Below are 14,386 nucleotides of genomic sequence, written 5' to 3' on the forward strand. Positions count from 1 at the left end.
AAAATGCAATGAAGCTGTGCAATTATGTTATTTTCCAATACAATCTCCTTTTGGGCTTAGTTGTGGTCAATTAGAGGTGGACAAATTATTATTATCCAACAAACAACCACTTTAGCTGAATCTAGTTGCCTACAGATGTTGCTGATGTTGCGATAAGAAGTCTGTATGCCTATGGTTCCGTACATTCCACGCATATCTCTCACGTCACGGAAGGAAAGTCTATTCCATCCCACGCGCTCAAGTTCCCAACCCGCTCCATACTATTTTTCTGTCTTAGCGCTCACCCTGGCATGGACCTCTGAGCGGTGTCAAGACTGAGCTCGCCTCTTCACCTAACACGATGTTTTATGGATTATCTTCCATTGTAGTAGCGAGAGATATATGTGGATGGAACGCGGAGCGAGGTGGAGTACTGGACGGGTTACAGCAGTAGCCTAAAAACCGGGCGGCTGGGGGTTCCATACAACCATGCTTTACTTCCAGCTGGTGATCATGGCTGGGACTGTCATGTTGGCATACTACTTTGAGTACACCGACACTTTCAACGTGCACGTCCAAGGGTTTTTCTGCTATGACAATGCCTACACCAAGCCCTACCATGGACCCGAGACGTCCAGCGCTGTTCCTCCTGTAATACTTTACGCAGTGGTCTGCGGATTGCCGTTGCTTTTGGTGAGTTTTGGAAAATTGACAAATATTTGTATAAGGAAGGCATAAACTAATGGACACACCAACTGCATAGGAATGAACCACACAAATGTACAACTTTAGGTTACAACAGTAGCAGTTGAACAGGTCTCCATTGGGAAAGAGGTATTCAGACCTCAATGGTGCAACCTGTCTAGGTAAACATTAAGTGTTTGTTTTTCTACATTGGCAATGAATCGACGGAAATTAGTCGTGCCAACCATATATCTTATTGATTAGACATACAATATATCCCCATTGCTTTTACATGGCTGATACTATGTAGCACCCGCTGTACTGTACCCTTTTGACGGTCCCCATGGATGTTTTCAGGTGTTTCGTGACATGAACTTTCTACTGGGCAAAAACTGGTTGAATCAACGTTGTTTCCACGTCATTTCAAAAATAATAATATGTGATTAAGTTGAATCAATGCGGAAAACTAATTAATTAATTTATTTATTTTAGTTTCCTGAATTTCCTTAAATGAACTGTAACTGAAATTGTTGCATGTTGCGTTTATATTTTAGTTCAGAATCATTTTGGTTCCAACTCCTGGTTGTGTATGTTACATTTGTTTTATTTGATTACTTTATTATTTCATTCCAAATCATCATCAGATCTCTATAGAGCTGCTGCCTATGCTGTCTGACAAAATCACTATTTTAGTAATTCTTCAAAGTAAATAAGGCATACTTTTATGACTGCTGAATACCAACTATCAATCACTTAGATAATGTATTTGCAAGTATAGATATCTCACGAAGCAACCCCTCTCTATCACGCATTCTTCTCTCTCCTCTCCCTGTCTGGCCCACACTAACCTAATGTAGCAGGCATAAAAAAACACACACTGGACAAGTAGGCGCTCAATGGATTATGTAGTTAATTACCACGTTTTCTGAGCTAATATGTTGAAATTTTAGTCTTTTGGAAACTACAACTCCCTACTATATCACACAGTTCGGGGTTGATTTGATTTATCTCTAGAGAAACAGTGCAATGTGCGCATTGAGCTTACATAATAGAAACAAACAAAATGAAATTCAAATAATTGAACCTCATTTATTTCAGTCAATTAGTGGTTTAAAAAAATAGCAAAAAGTCATTAAAGTAAGGGCATTTCATCCTTCTTTTAACCCAACTTTTTACCTAAATCCAATGACATGGTGAATTTTTTATATATTTTTTATTTCACGTCGAATTAACGTTAGTTAACAACTTAACCAAAGGTACATCAAAATTAAACGTGCCAAGTGGGTAATTTTGCATATAAATAAATGTATGTCTGTGCATCAAGCAGATGTCTGAAAGGAATAGTGAAGTTGCCATATGGCCAAATAGAACTACTAGGCATAATGTAACTTTCAATAGTCATGCAGGTGCTGTACTCTGCTGTTTTGGATTCAGGCTTAAAAAACACCTAGATGCATTGGGTAACCAGGATAATAAGTATAATTATTGGCCATGGCACATGGGGCACTGCCGTTTGCCAAACCTATCTGGTTTATTTGTGAAAAACACAGGCAATCCCTGTCTATGAATTTACTCATATTCTTATACTTATCTCTTCGTATCTGTCAAGATATGTCCTATTAGTCAAGATGTGGTCCCCTGAGTCTGTTCGCTTACAGGGTCGTTCCATGGCATTTCAGCAAGCCATGACACCCACCATCTCAGATTGCTCTGAAATCGTTTCTGTAGTTAGAAACAGATACGAGTATCACTTCTGAAACTTTATTTAGTTTAATTAAAATTTGATCTCAGGGAAATTAAGCTAATTGATTGAAGAAAATGTAGTCTATTTCAGAAGAACAGAATAGCATACTCGGAGTTGTCCTTATGTTAGGTCCTGATCTGGCTATGTAAAATGGCTGTGGGCTATACTAGTTCATTTAGCAGACAAGATTTGCTTAGAATACTATGGCGTTTTTTTTATAGTATGAAGAATACAATTGAAAAAAGCTGAATAAAATAGAAAGGATATTTTCTCCAAGCGATTTGAGGGAGTGTGCACATACAGCTATTCTGTGTTGAGCGGTTCACAAAGAAATAGGTATTCCAGATGCTTAATTTAGTTATTAATGTAACTTTAGTTTTTATACAAACGTTGGGCTATGTGTTTTGATTTTTAATACATTGTAAGGCTGCATGATACGACTCTAATGATGATTTGAAAAAAGTCGCTTGAAGGCATCAGCTCTGCTTTGTTTTTTTTTTACGCAGGCTGTACACACTAGATCAGTCACTCATTCACAATTTGACAAACACTGGATAATGCCTAGAATTTAACGGCGGCATCCCCTTTGTGTGGGCGTAACGCACCATAAAAAATCCATGCCTTTTGCAGCCAGTGGCCTGTGTGCCCTTCTCCCTGAGTGCTGAGCGCTCTGAATTACCTCTCACTCTCATGACTCTTTATCTCTTTATCGTGATCGGGTCTTTCTCACAGGCTACAAGTGAAGACAGACACATCGGGGACGCAATTGCGCGGGTCCTTATCCAATTCCCGAGTTGGAATTGAAGATATTGCAATGCGCACAAGGAAGTAGGCTATAAGCGCGAATGTTCCATTATCAAATTGTTATGCTTTTATTATAAATGCGCATTTTTATGGTGAAAATGGTCTTATGTATGCCAGTTAGGCTCTGCACCCCTTGTAAAGTGGATTAATGTGCTTAATTTTAAGAAGTTATTTGGCAACTTTAGTTGTGATACAAACATTATCAAAACATACAGGCCTATGGGCTAGGCTACATGAGGTGTGCGACTGATTCGAAAAAGACACACAAAAAAAAGGCATTGTTTCTTATGCTGGGCATCATTCACAAGTGATAGGCTAATATTGTCACCCATCAGACTATTCTTGATTTAATCTTGTCTTTACATATACTAAATAATATAGGTGTGAAATAATTTTTTGATTTAGAATGGACCATTATCATGCACCTGTATCGAAACAGTGGCAGCGGGAATACAAGTAATCTATGCACAATAGTGAATGAAGGATGTTTTTGGCGTGGTTCAGTTAAACAAAGTTTAAATATAAAAAAACAAACATTTCATGCAAGCCGGGTAGGCTATACTCCTGTTGTAAATATAAGCAATGTGCTTGTTATTAGGAAAGTTGAGAAATACATATAGTATGCCTCCTCCTCTTTTTTTCTCTCTCGCAATTACATAGCCTATAGAAATGTTGCTCAATATGAGCTCATGGGCTCTCATGAAGTGTTTGATTCGATTTTCGATCACATTTGCATTGATGCCAGAGTGATTAGAGGGACAATAGAGTGCTGAGTACCAGGCAGTTAGCAAGTTTGGTAGGCTACTAATGACCATCAGCAGCATCATAGCTTGGATATTAACTCAACTTTGAATAAGACTGTAATTGAAACTGTACAGCCTACCTGTGCTGGAGGACATCTGCAAGATGGTGCTGGCATGCTTAAATAAGGAAATTAATGTAAAATCAATTGCACTAAGTTGTTGATCTTTTTGTTTGCTGTCACAATTTACCATAAGTTGTAAAAAAAAACTAGTTCTTAAGTAGATTTCTGACCAGATACCTTTTTACTTTTACCAGAGTAGTTTCTAAAGAGGGTTACTTTTACTTGAGTTAATGACAATCTAAGTAAGATACTTTTACTTTTGGTCAAAAGTAATATCAGAGCTCTGACTTTGTGATAGACTGAGTGTAACGGCATTCCTCCCTCCTCTTCTGAGGAAGAGTAGCGAGAAGGATCGGAGGACCAATGGGCAGCGTGGAAAGTGTCCATTATGTTTAATACGAAAAACAACAGAACACTAGAACAAAACAAAATAACGTGCATCAACGAAAACCGAAACAGTACCGTGTGGCAACAAACACACACACGGAAAACAAACACCCACAACTCAAAAGTGAAACCCAGGCTACCTAAGTATGATTCTCAATCAGAGACAACTAACGACACCTGCCTCTGATTGAGAACAATACTAGGCCGAAACAGAAATCAAACATAGAAAAACAAACATAGACTGCCCACCCCAACTCACTCCCTGACCATACTAAATAAAGACAAAACAAAGGAAATAAAGGTCAGACGTGACACTGAGTCAGGGCAGGCTTTGGGTCAGTCCTTACCTCATCTCCCCAACTGAGTCTGACTACCCTGCACCTCTGTGCCGTTAAGCGCTTCTATCCAACTGTCTCATTACTGTCACTCATCTCGCACACCGCTCCTCTAGACCCATCCATTCCCATTCATTCCCCAAGAGTTGTTAGCTTTGAGAAGGAAGGGGACAGAAAAAAATAAATCCATACCAATATAAGATTCTGGGTTTTTTTGCAAATAGAGAGGGAACAGTGAAGAGGTTCATAAAAAATTAAGCTTTTACTCAACTGCACTGAGACCTGAGCTTTGGGCAAATTCACAGAGGTAGAGAGCTAGATTAAAAAGCATGATTCGACACCTCAGTGTACTTGTCACGGCCGGTGTCGGTGGAAGAAGGTGAGGACCAAAGCGCAGCGTGGTATGTGTTCATGATGTTAATATTTAATGAATCAAACTGAACACTGAAATACAAAACAACAAAGTGAAAGAACGAAACAGTCCTGTCTGGTGAAGACACACAACAGAAAATAATCACCCACAACTCAAGGGTGAAAACAGGCTACCTAAGTATGGTTCCCAATCAGGGACAACGATTGACAGCTTTCTCTGATTGAGAACCATACCAGGCCAAACACAGAAATCCCAAATCATAGAAAAAAGAACATAGACTGCCCACCCCAACCATAATAAAACAAAGACAAAACAAAGGAACTAAGGTCAGAACGTGACAGTACTATTGCAAATTTGAACTAGCTAGCGAGAGCACGTCATGGCTTGTCGAGTGGTCACGTTTCTTTGGGCCATGAAGTACTACCATTGTTTTGGTAGGCTACTGATTGTCAGTAGCTATGGTCTTACGTATTGTTGTGAACTCGAGTCCTTTTCAACCCTGCACCCAAAGACTTTTGTCTAAGGACCTTTGAATTGAGTGCACCAATCCTTGACTCTGTGGGTTCCTATCCTGGGCGGGCAGCGATGGATGTTACATCATTAGATGGGACAGTCCGACTCCTGAATCCTAGGCAGACGAGAATCAGTAATTGTTCAAGCCTGGCCCAGTCCAACCCCCGAATCCTTGACAGACGAGAATCAGAAACATCCACTGAAGAGTGTCTCACCCCTAGCCTTCCCCTAGACTTCCCCGGATATCCCTTATGGTTCCTATGTAATGTTGAGGGGGAATTTATGATGAGCGGATATTGACGGACCCAGCTATCAATAAAACAGTAGCAGCGTGACCATTGAGACGCATTTCTCCGCACCTTAACTTGATCAATGAAAGGTTGCCCTTGCCTGATACCAAGGCCTCTTAGATTCCCTCTCCCAATCACTATTATTATCTGCTATGTTCTGGGGAATTGTGTTCGATAATGGGCTAGGATGGATGGGACTACTAACAGGTCATAATCTCACACTCCACTAGACACGTAATGATAGCCATTATTATCATAAACCCTCCAGAAGCTGTTCAGGGATGCACTGAAAAGCGAACAAATTCTCTCCTGCACCCTGAGGGTTATGGTGGTGCACATCCATTTAGTAATCTTGACAATGGCTAAGGGTGCTAGCTTTGCTGCAAGGTTGATAACTTACAAGGAGAGTATACAAAACAAGGACAGGAACCATGCCTCATTAGTGAACGTGTTATGAGCACAAACACGTGTAATGCACAGATTATACATGTTATGAGCTACAAAGGGTATTTCTTTGGTATTTTAGGGAATGGTGCTCCTTGGACTGAAGTCTCACAACATGAGGGTGACAAGCCGTTGTAAACATTGACTTTACGATCAAACCGTTTTTGATTCATAACCACAGGTCCTCACTACTCTGTCTTGTCCTGACCCACAGCAGTAACTCGCAGCTGTAAGAAATATACTCTGCGGGAGAAATCGATATGTGTGTGGAGAGCTGTCTCCGCATACACACACACACACACACACACACACACACACACACACACAGACACACACACACACACACACACACACACACACACACACACACACACACACACACACACACACACACACACACACACACACACACACACACACACACACACACACACACACACACACACATTCATACATGCAGGCACTTACATCAGGCACTTACACACACACTGACAATTCGAACAAGGACTACTCAAGCTGAATCAAAGGAGACGGCCCAGTTATCCACTGTGCCGTCTGTCTGTCTGTCTTAAGAAAGGAGTTAAGAGACTGTGAAAACAGAGACTGTAAAATACAGTCCCACAGTGGAACTAGAGAGGCATATTTGGTTGTTGTAGAGAATATAGTTGAAAGCGGCAATCTGCACTTGCTACATACATTTTTGGACTTATAAATGAATGATGTGTACCCATTGATTCGTGAAGAATATAACTTATTAATCGCTCATGAGCTTAGTTCAACTGTTCAATATAAGCTTGTTTTACTCCGTAGTTTGTTAACGATGTACACTGAACAAAAATGTAAACGCATGATATAAAGTGTTGGTCCCATGTTTCATGAGCTGAAATACAGTGGTGGAGAAAGTACCCAATTGTCATACTTGAGTAACAATATAGATACCTTAATAGATAGTTATCCAGTAAAATCACCCAGTAAAATACTACTTGAGTAAAAGTCTAAAAGTATTCGGTTATAAATACACTTGAGTATCAAAAGTAAAAGTAGAAGTATACATCATTTCAAATTTCTTCCTTTAAGCAAAGCAGACTTCATCATTTTCTTTTTTTTTTAAAATGTATGGATAGCCAGGGGCACACTCCAACACTCAGACATCATTTACAAAAAATGTATTTGTGTTTAGTGAGTCCGCCGGATCAGAGGCAGAAGGTATGACCATGTGTTGTCTTGATAAGTGTGTGAATTGGTAAATTTTTCTGTCCTGCTAAGCATTAAAAATGTAACAAGTACTTTTGTTGTCAGGTGAAATGTATGGAGTAAAAATTGCATTATTTTCTTTAGGAATGTAGTGAAGTAGAAAAGTTGAAAAATATAAATAGTAAAGTACAGATATCCCCAAAAGGTAGTATTTTAAAGCATTTTTACTTCAGTACTTTACACCACTGCTGAAATAAAAGATCCCAGAAATTTTCCATACACACAAAAACGTATTTTTCTCAAATTTTGTGCACAAATTTGTTTACATCCCTGTAAGTGAGTATATCTCCTTTTCCAAGATAGGTGTGGGTATATTTGCCGAGACAGGTGTGGTATATCAAGTAGCTGATTAAACAGCATGATCATTACACAGGTGCACCTTGTGATGGGGGGACTATAAAAGACCACTCTAAAAGTGCAGTTTTGTCACACAACACAATAGCACAGATGTCTCAGGTTTTGAGAGAGCGTGTAATTGACATGCTGAGTTCAGGAATGTCCACCAGAGCTGTTGCCAGAGAACTGAATGTTTATTTCTCTACCATAATCCGCCTTCAATGTCATTTTAGAGAATTTGGTAGTACTCCCAACCGGCCTCACAACTGAAGATCACATGTATGGTGATGTGTGGGTGAGCGGTATGCTGATGTCAACGTTGTGAACAGAGTGCCCCATGGTGGTGGTGGGGTTATGTTATGGGCAGGTATTGTCTATGGACAATTAACACAAATGCATTTTATCGATGGCAATTTGTATGCACAGATATAGCGTGACGAGATCCTGAGGCCCATTGTCGTGCCATTCATCCGCCACCGTCACCTCATGTTTCAGCGTGATAATGCACGGCCCATGTCGCAAGGATCTGTACACAATTCCTGGTGGTCACACCAGAAACTGACTGGTTTTCTGATCCACACCCCTACTTAAAAAAAAGGTATCTGTGACCAGTCATGTGAAATCCAAAGATTAGGGCCTAATGAATGTATTTCAATTGACTGATTTCCTTCGGTGAACTGTAACTCAGTAAAATCTTTGAAGTGGTTGCGTTTATGTTTTTATTCAGTATAATTGCAAACAAACACTCTATAGCTGTCACGTCCGGACCTTAGTTCCTTTGTTATGTTTCTTGTTTAGGTTGGGAAGGGCCTGAGTTGGGGTGGGCATTCTATGTGTTGTTCTAGTTTTAGTTCTCTATGTGTTTGGCCTAATATGGTTCTCAATCAGAGGCAGCTGTCAATCGTTGTCTCTGATTGAGAACCATATTTAGGTAGCCTGTTTTTCCCCACTTGATTTGTGGGTAGTTGTTTTCTGTTTAGTGTATTTCACCTTACAGAACTGTTTTGTTTCATTCGCCGTATGAAATATGAACATGGACACGAACAACGCTGCATATTGGTCCGATCTCTCCTACTCCTCCGAACGTTACAGAACTACCCCCCCCAAAGGACCAAGCAGCGTGGTAACGGGCAGCAGCAGCGATCTCAGGACTCCTGGACATGGGAGGAGATCCTGGACAGCAAAAGACCCTGGGCACAGGCTGGGGAATAGCGCCGCCCCAAGGCAGAGCTGGAGGCAGCGAAAGCTGAGAGGTGGCGGTATGAGGAGGCAGCACGGCAGCACGGCTAGAAGCCCGAGAGGCAGCCCCAAAAAATTATTGGGGGGGGGGCACACGAGGAGTGTACACGGGGAGTGTGGCGAAGTATGGTAGGAGACCTGCGCCAACTCCCAGTGTTTACAGTTTGTATAGTAGTGTGTATTACTGTATTTAGTAGCCTCAACCATCCTGACATATACTGTACCTCTCCCCAACTCATCAAACAATATATTGGTTGCAATCACTTTGCTCTCATTGTAGCCTTGATAGGACGAGGAAAATCTCAGGGCCCTCCAAACCATTGTAATGATCATTATTGAGTAGTGATTTGACATCCATTATCCACAATGTGAAAAAAAGTCTATGCCTGCTATTTAATTATTGTCATGGTATTATTTATTTTCATACCATGACATGTAGAGTGTCATGGGATGGGACACATTAGCTCTACACATTGTGCACTTAAAAAATTCATTAAAACCAGAGCTATGTGAACCTGTCATTACTAGTACAGTCCCCACACATATAGTGAACTTGCTTTCTCCCCTCCTTTAGCTTCCAGCTTTATTTATACTGTACATCATCTGTTTAAAGCACTTCAGGCCCCTGCGACTGGATCTCAGGATGCTTAAAGCTAGATCTAGGCATTTATTAATCCACGGTGCTGCGTTGTGAGATTTTCCACTTGACGCGTTGCTTTAAAAAAGATCATTTGACTCCACGAGGTGGACTCACTTTACCAGGGTGATTTATGCAAGTGAGATTTTCGGGGGATTTTGGTCTCTTTCCCTAATCTCAATATTGTGAAAGACTGAATTTGGGTCATCATTGGTAGTCACAAAACGTAATTTCAAGTGGAAATGTTTATTTGTAATTCTTTAAATGGATCATGTGGTGTATTGGGAAATGTGTTAATGAGTTTCGCTGTAAAATGGTTGCAAATAGCCAATGGGATTTGTATGCAGGGGTTGAGTTATTTAAATTAACAAATGATAATGGGGTTTCCGTTCTTGTATTGAAGTGATCGGATTATGAGATGCAAAGGGCGGTAAAAGTTCAATGATGTATTGGAGAGTTGGGCTGAAGACACTGGAAACAGTAGTCGACTCTTCAGTAAAAGAACCCAGCATCTTAGGATGCAACAGATCAGTTATCTTTTTACAAGATTCTCCAAGGCATTCGATAACAAATAGTTAATTACTATAGCAGTTGTAGACAGTCTTGTCGTTCAGGCTTTTATTTCACAGTTTTTCTGCTTTGTTCAGTTCTTCAATATCTTCACAAGTTCTTCAGAGGCAGACACAATATACTAGTTAATATACTAGTTAAGTTATACAGCAGTTGAGGACATTCCAAAATGTAAAGGATGTCCAATATGTCCTCTTTGCCATTGTCACGCCCTGACCTTAGAGAGCCGTTTAATTTCTCTATTTGGTTAGGTCAGGTTGTGATGTGGGGTGGGCAATTCAATGTTTTGTTTTCTATGTTTCTTTATTTCTATGTTTTGGCAGGGTATGGTTCTCAATCAGGGACAGCTGTCTATCGTTGTCTCAGATTGGGAATCATACTTAGGTAGCCCTTTTTCCCTCCTTTCAGTGTGGGTAGTTATCTTTGTTAGTGGCACTATAGCCCTGTAAGCTTCACGGTTGTTTTTCATTAGTTGTTTTGTTGGTGACATTTACTCAAATAAAAGGTAAATGTACGCGTACAACGCTGCACTTTGGTCTACTTCTTATGACACTGTGACAGCCATCTCATGTTAGCACATCATTTTCAGATGTAGCCTAGCTCTGATTGTCCAGGCCAGCTCTGATTGACCACTAGCCGCACAGCTTGAGTAACCTCTATCTAATACTCACCTCATTTCAATGTAATTTGAAGCTTCAAATGAGCAGTGTAACCGGCAAAGTTTAAAGCCATCTATGATGTACACACCAGAACACCAGATCCCTTTTTTTTCACCCAATCAAATGTGTACTTATGAGAGGCAAAAAAGTGCAAGTATCAAATTCCACCCAAAGTTGTGCCCCATATGGGAATGAGGTGTCATCTGTGACAGAGCCACAGGTATGGGTTGGTTTCAATACTGGACCAGTGGTTCTCAACTTGTTTTGCTTTGGGACCCAAATTGAACCAGGTTGTCTCAGTCGCGATCCAATATTCACATCACAATGTTTTTGTTGTTGAAAAATGCAATCCGGAAAACTATTTGTAATGATATATTGATAGTAAATGTATCGGTTATATTACAAGGAAACGAAAGTCCCCACTTTTTCGTTGTCAATAATTCCATTTTGCCTATATTCTTGATGAAGAATGTTAAGCTCACTGCTATGAGACCACAACATCAACCAAATACGCTAAATAGCGCTGCTAATAACTCTATATTGAAAATACTGTGATTGAAGACATAGTTCAAACTTCAAAGGTTACTTTCTACATGGGTTTAGTCGTTTAAGTTTCGACTGGAGTATTTTTCATTAAATAAATCTGAAACTCGTGACCCATTTAAAACCTCCCACCAGCTCCAGACTAGCTCCCCTCCCCTGGTCTTCTGTCAATCATGATTATCAATCAATCAGTCAAATTTATTCATAAAGCCCTTCTTACATCAGTTGATGTCACAAAGCACTGTACAGAAACCCAGCCTAAAACCCCAAACAGCAAGCAATGCAGGTGTAGAAACACGGTGGCTAGGAAAAAACGGAGCCTAGGATGAAACCTAGAGAGGAACCATGCTATGAGGGGTGGCCAGTCCTCTTCTGGCTGTGCCGGGTGGAGATTATAACAGAACATGGCAAAGATGTTCAAATGTTCATAGATGACCAGCAGGGTCAAATGATAATAGCCGACCATTCAGAGTACTCTACCGCTCCCGCTGTCTCTAGAGAGTTGAAAACAGCAGGTCTGGGACAAGGTAGCACATCCGGTGAACAGGTCAGGGTTCCATAACCGCAGGGAGAACAGTTGAAACTGGAGCAGCAGCACGACCAGGTGGACTGGGGACAGCAAGGAGTCATCAGGCCAGTCATGGTCATAGGGCTCAAGGAGAGAGAGAGAGAGAGAGAGAGAGAGAGAGAGAGAGAGAGAGAGAGAGAGAGAAATAACTTAAATTTACACCGGATAAGATACAGTATATCTGGAGAAATACTCCAGATATAACAGACTGACCCTAGCCCCCGACACAAACTATTGCAGCATAAATACTGGAGGCTGAGACAGGAGGACACTGTGACCCCGTCCGACGATACCCCCGGACAGGGCCAAACAGGCAGTATATACCATTAGAGGGATATCTTCACCACCAACTTACTATCCTGAGACTAGGCAGAGTATAGCCCACGGAGATCTCCCCCACGACACGAACCCAAGTGGGGGCGCCAACCCAGACAAGTCACTCAAGTGACGCACCCCTCCTAGGGACGGCATGGAAGAGCACCAGTAAGCCAGTGACTCAGGCCCTGTAATAGGGTTTGAGGCAGAGAATCCCAGTGGAGAGAGGGGAACCATCCAGGAAGAGACAGCAAGGGCGGTTCGTTGCTCCAGTGCCTTTCCGTTCACCTTCACACTCCTGGGCCAGACTACACTCAATCATAGGACCTATTGAAGAGATGAGTATTCAATAAAGACTTAAAGGTCGAGACTGAGTCTGCATCACTCACATGGATAGACAGACCATTCCATAAAAATGATTAGGTTTGCAAAATTCCGGGAACTTTAAATATATTCCCTGATTTCCCAAAATCCCAGTTGGAGTACTACCTCCTGAACTATTGAAAGTTGCCAGAATTTTGCAACCCTAATCATGATTGAGCGCCATAGGTCAGAATAGACTTGACTAGAGGTCAACCGATTATGATTTTTCAACGCCGATACCGATTATTGGAGGACCAAAAAATTTGTGATTATGACAATTACAACAATACTGAATGAACATTTATTTTAACTTAATATAATACATCAATAAAATCAATTTAGCCTCAAATAAATAATGAAATATGTTCAATTTGGTTTAAATAATGTGTTGGAGAAGAAAGTAAAAGTGCAATATGTGCCATGTAAGAAAGCTAACGTTTAAGTTCCTTGCTCAGAACATGAGAACATGTGAAAGCTGGTGGTTCCTTTTAATTATGAGACTTCAATATTCCCAGGTAAGAAGATTTAGGTTGTAGTTATTATAGAAATTATAGGACTATTTCTCTCTATACGATTTGTATTTCAAATACCTTTGACAATTGGATGTTCTTATAGGGACTTTAGTATTGCCAGTGTAACAGTATAGCTTCCATCCCTCTCCTCGCCGGTACGTGGGCTCGAACCAGGAACACATCGACAACAGCCACCCTCTAAAATGCGTTACCCATGCAGAGCAAGGGGAACAACTTCTCCAAGTCTCAGATCGAGTGACGTTTGAAACGCTATTAGCGCTCACCCCGCTAACTAGCTAGCCATTTCACATCGGTTACACCAGCCTAATCTCGGGAGTTGATAGGCTTGAAGTCATAAACAGCAGAATGCTTGAAGCATTGCGAAGAGCTGCTGGCAAAACGCACAAAAGTTCTGTTTGAATGAATGCTTAAGAGCCTGCTGGTGGCTACCATCGCTCAGTCAGACTGCTCTATCAAATCATAGACTTAATTATAACATAATAACACACAGAAATACGAGCCTTAGGTCATTAATATGGTCGAAACCGGAAACTATCATTTAGAAAACAAGGATGACATCCCTAAGTCTAAATATTGCTGTTACATTGCACAACCTTCAATGTAATGTCATAATTACGTAATATTCTGGCAAATTAGTTCGCAATGAGCCAGGCGGCCCAAACTGTTGCATATACCATGACTCTGCGTGCAATGAATGCAAGAGAAGTGACACAATTTCACCTGGTTAATGTTGCCTGATAACCTGGATTTCTTTTAGCTATATATGCAGGTTTAAAAATATATACTTCTGTGTATTGATTTTAAGAAAGGCATTGATGTTTATGGTTAGGTACACGTTGGAGCAACGACAGTCCTTTTTCGGGAATGCGCACCGCATCGATGATATGCAACGCAGGACACGCTAGATAAACTAGTAATATCATCAACCATGTGTAGTTATAACTGGTGAAT

General features: G+C 40.8%; 1 protein-coding gene across 1 annotated transcript in view; it reads left to right on the forward strand.

Annotated features, from left to right (window-relative positions):
- The first annotated feature begins 247 nt into the window (after window positions 1-247).
- LOC112260359 (phospholipid phosphatase-related protein type 5-like) overlaps window positions 248-14,386 on the forward strand; it is a 58,654-nt gene continuing 44,515 nt past the window's right edge. The window contains exon 1 of the mRNA XM_024435401.1: window positions 248-672. Within this exon, the coding sequence (XP_024291169.1) occupies window positions 469-672 (204 nt within the window). The 5' untranslated portion in view covers window positions 248-468. The remainder of the gene's footprint in view (window positions 673-14,386) is intronic.

The sequence above is a fragment of the Oncorhynchus tshawytscha genome, linkage group LG10 (assembly GCF_018296145.1).
Source record: "Oncorhynchus tshawytscha isolate Ot180627B linkage group LG10, Otsh_v2.0, whole genome shotgun sequence".
Classification (NCBI taxonomy): Eukaryota; Metazoa; Chordata; class Actinopteri; order Salmoniformes; family Salmonidae; genus Oncorhynchus; species Oncorhynchus tshawytscha.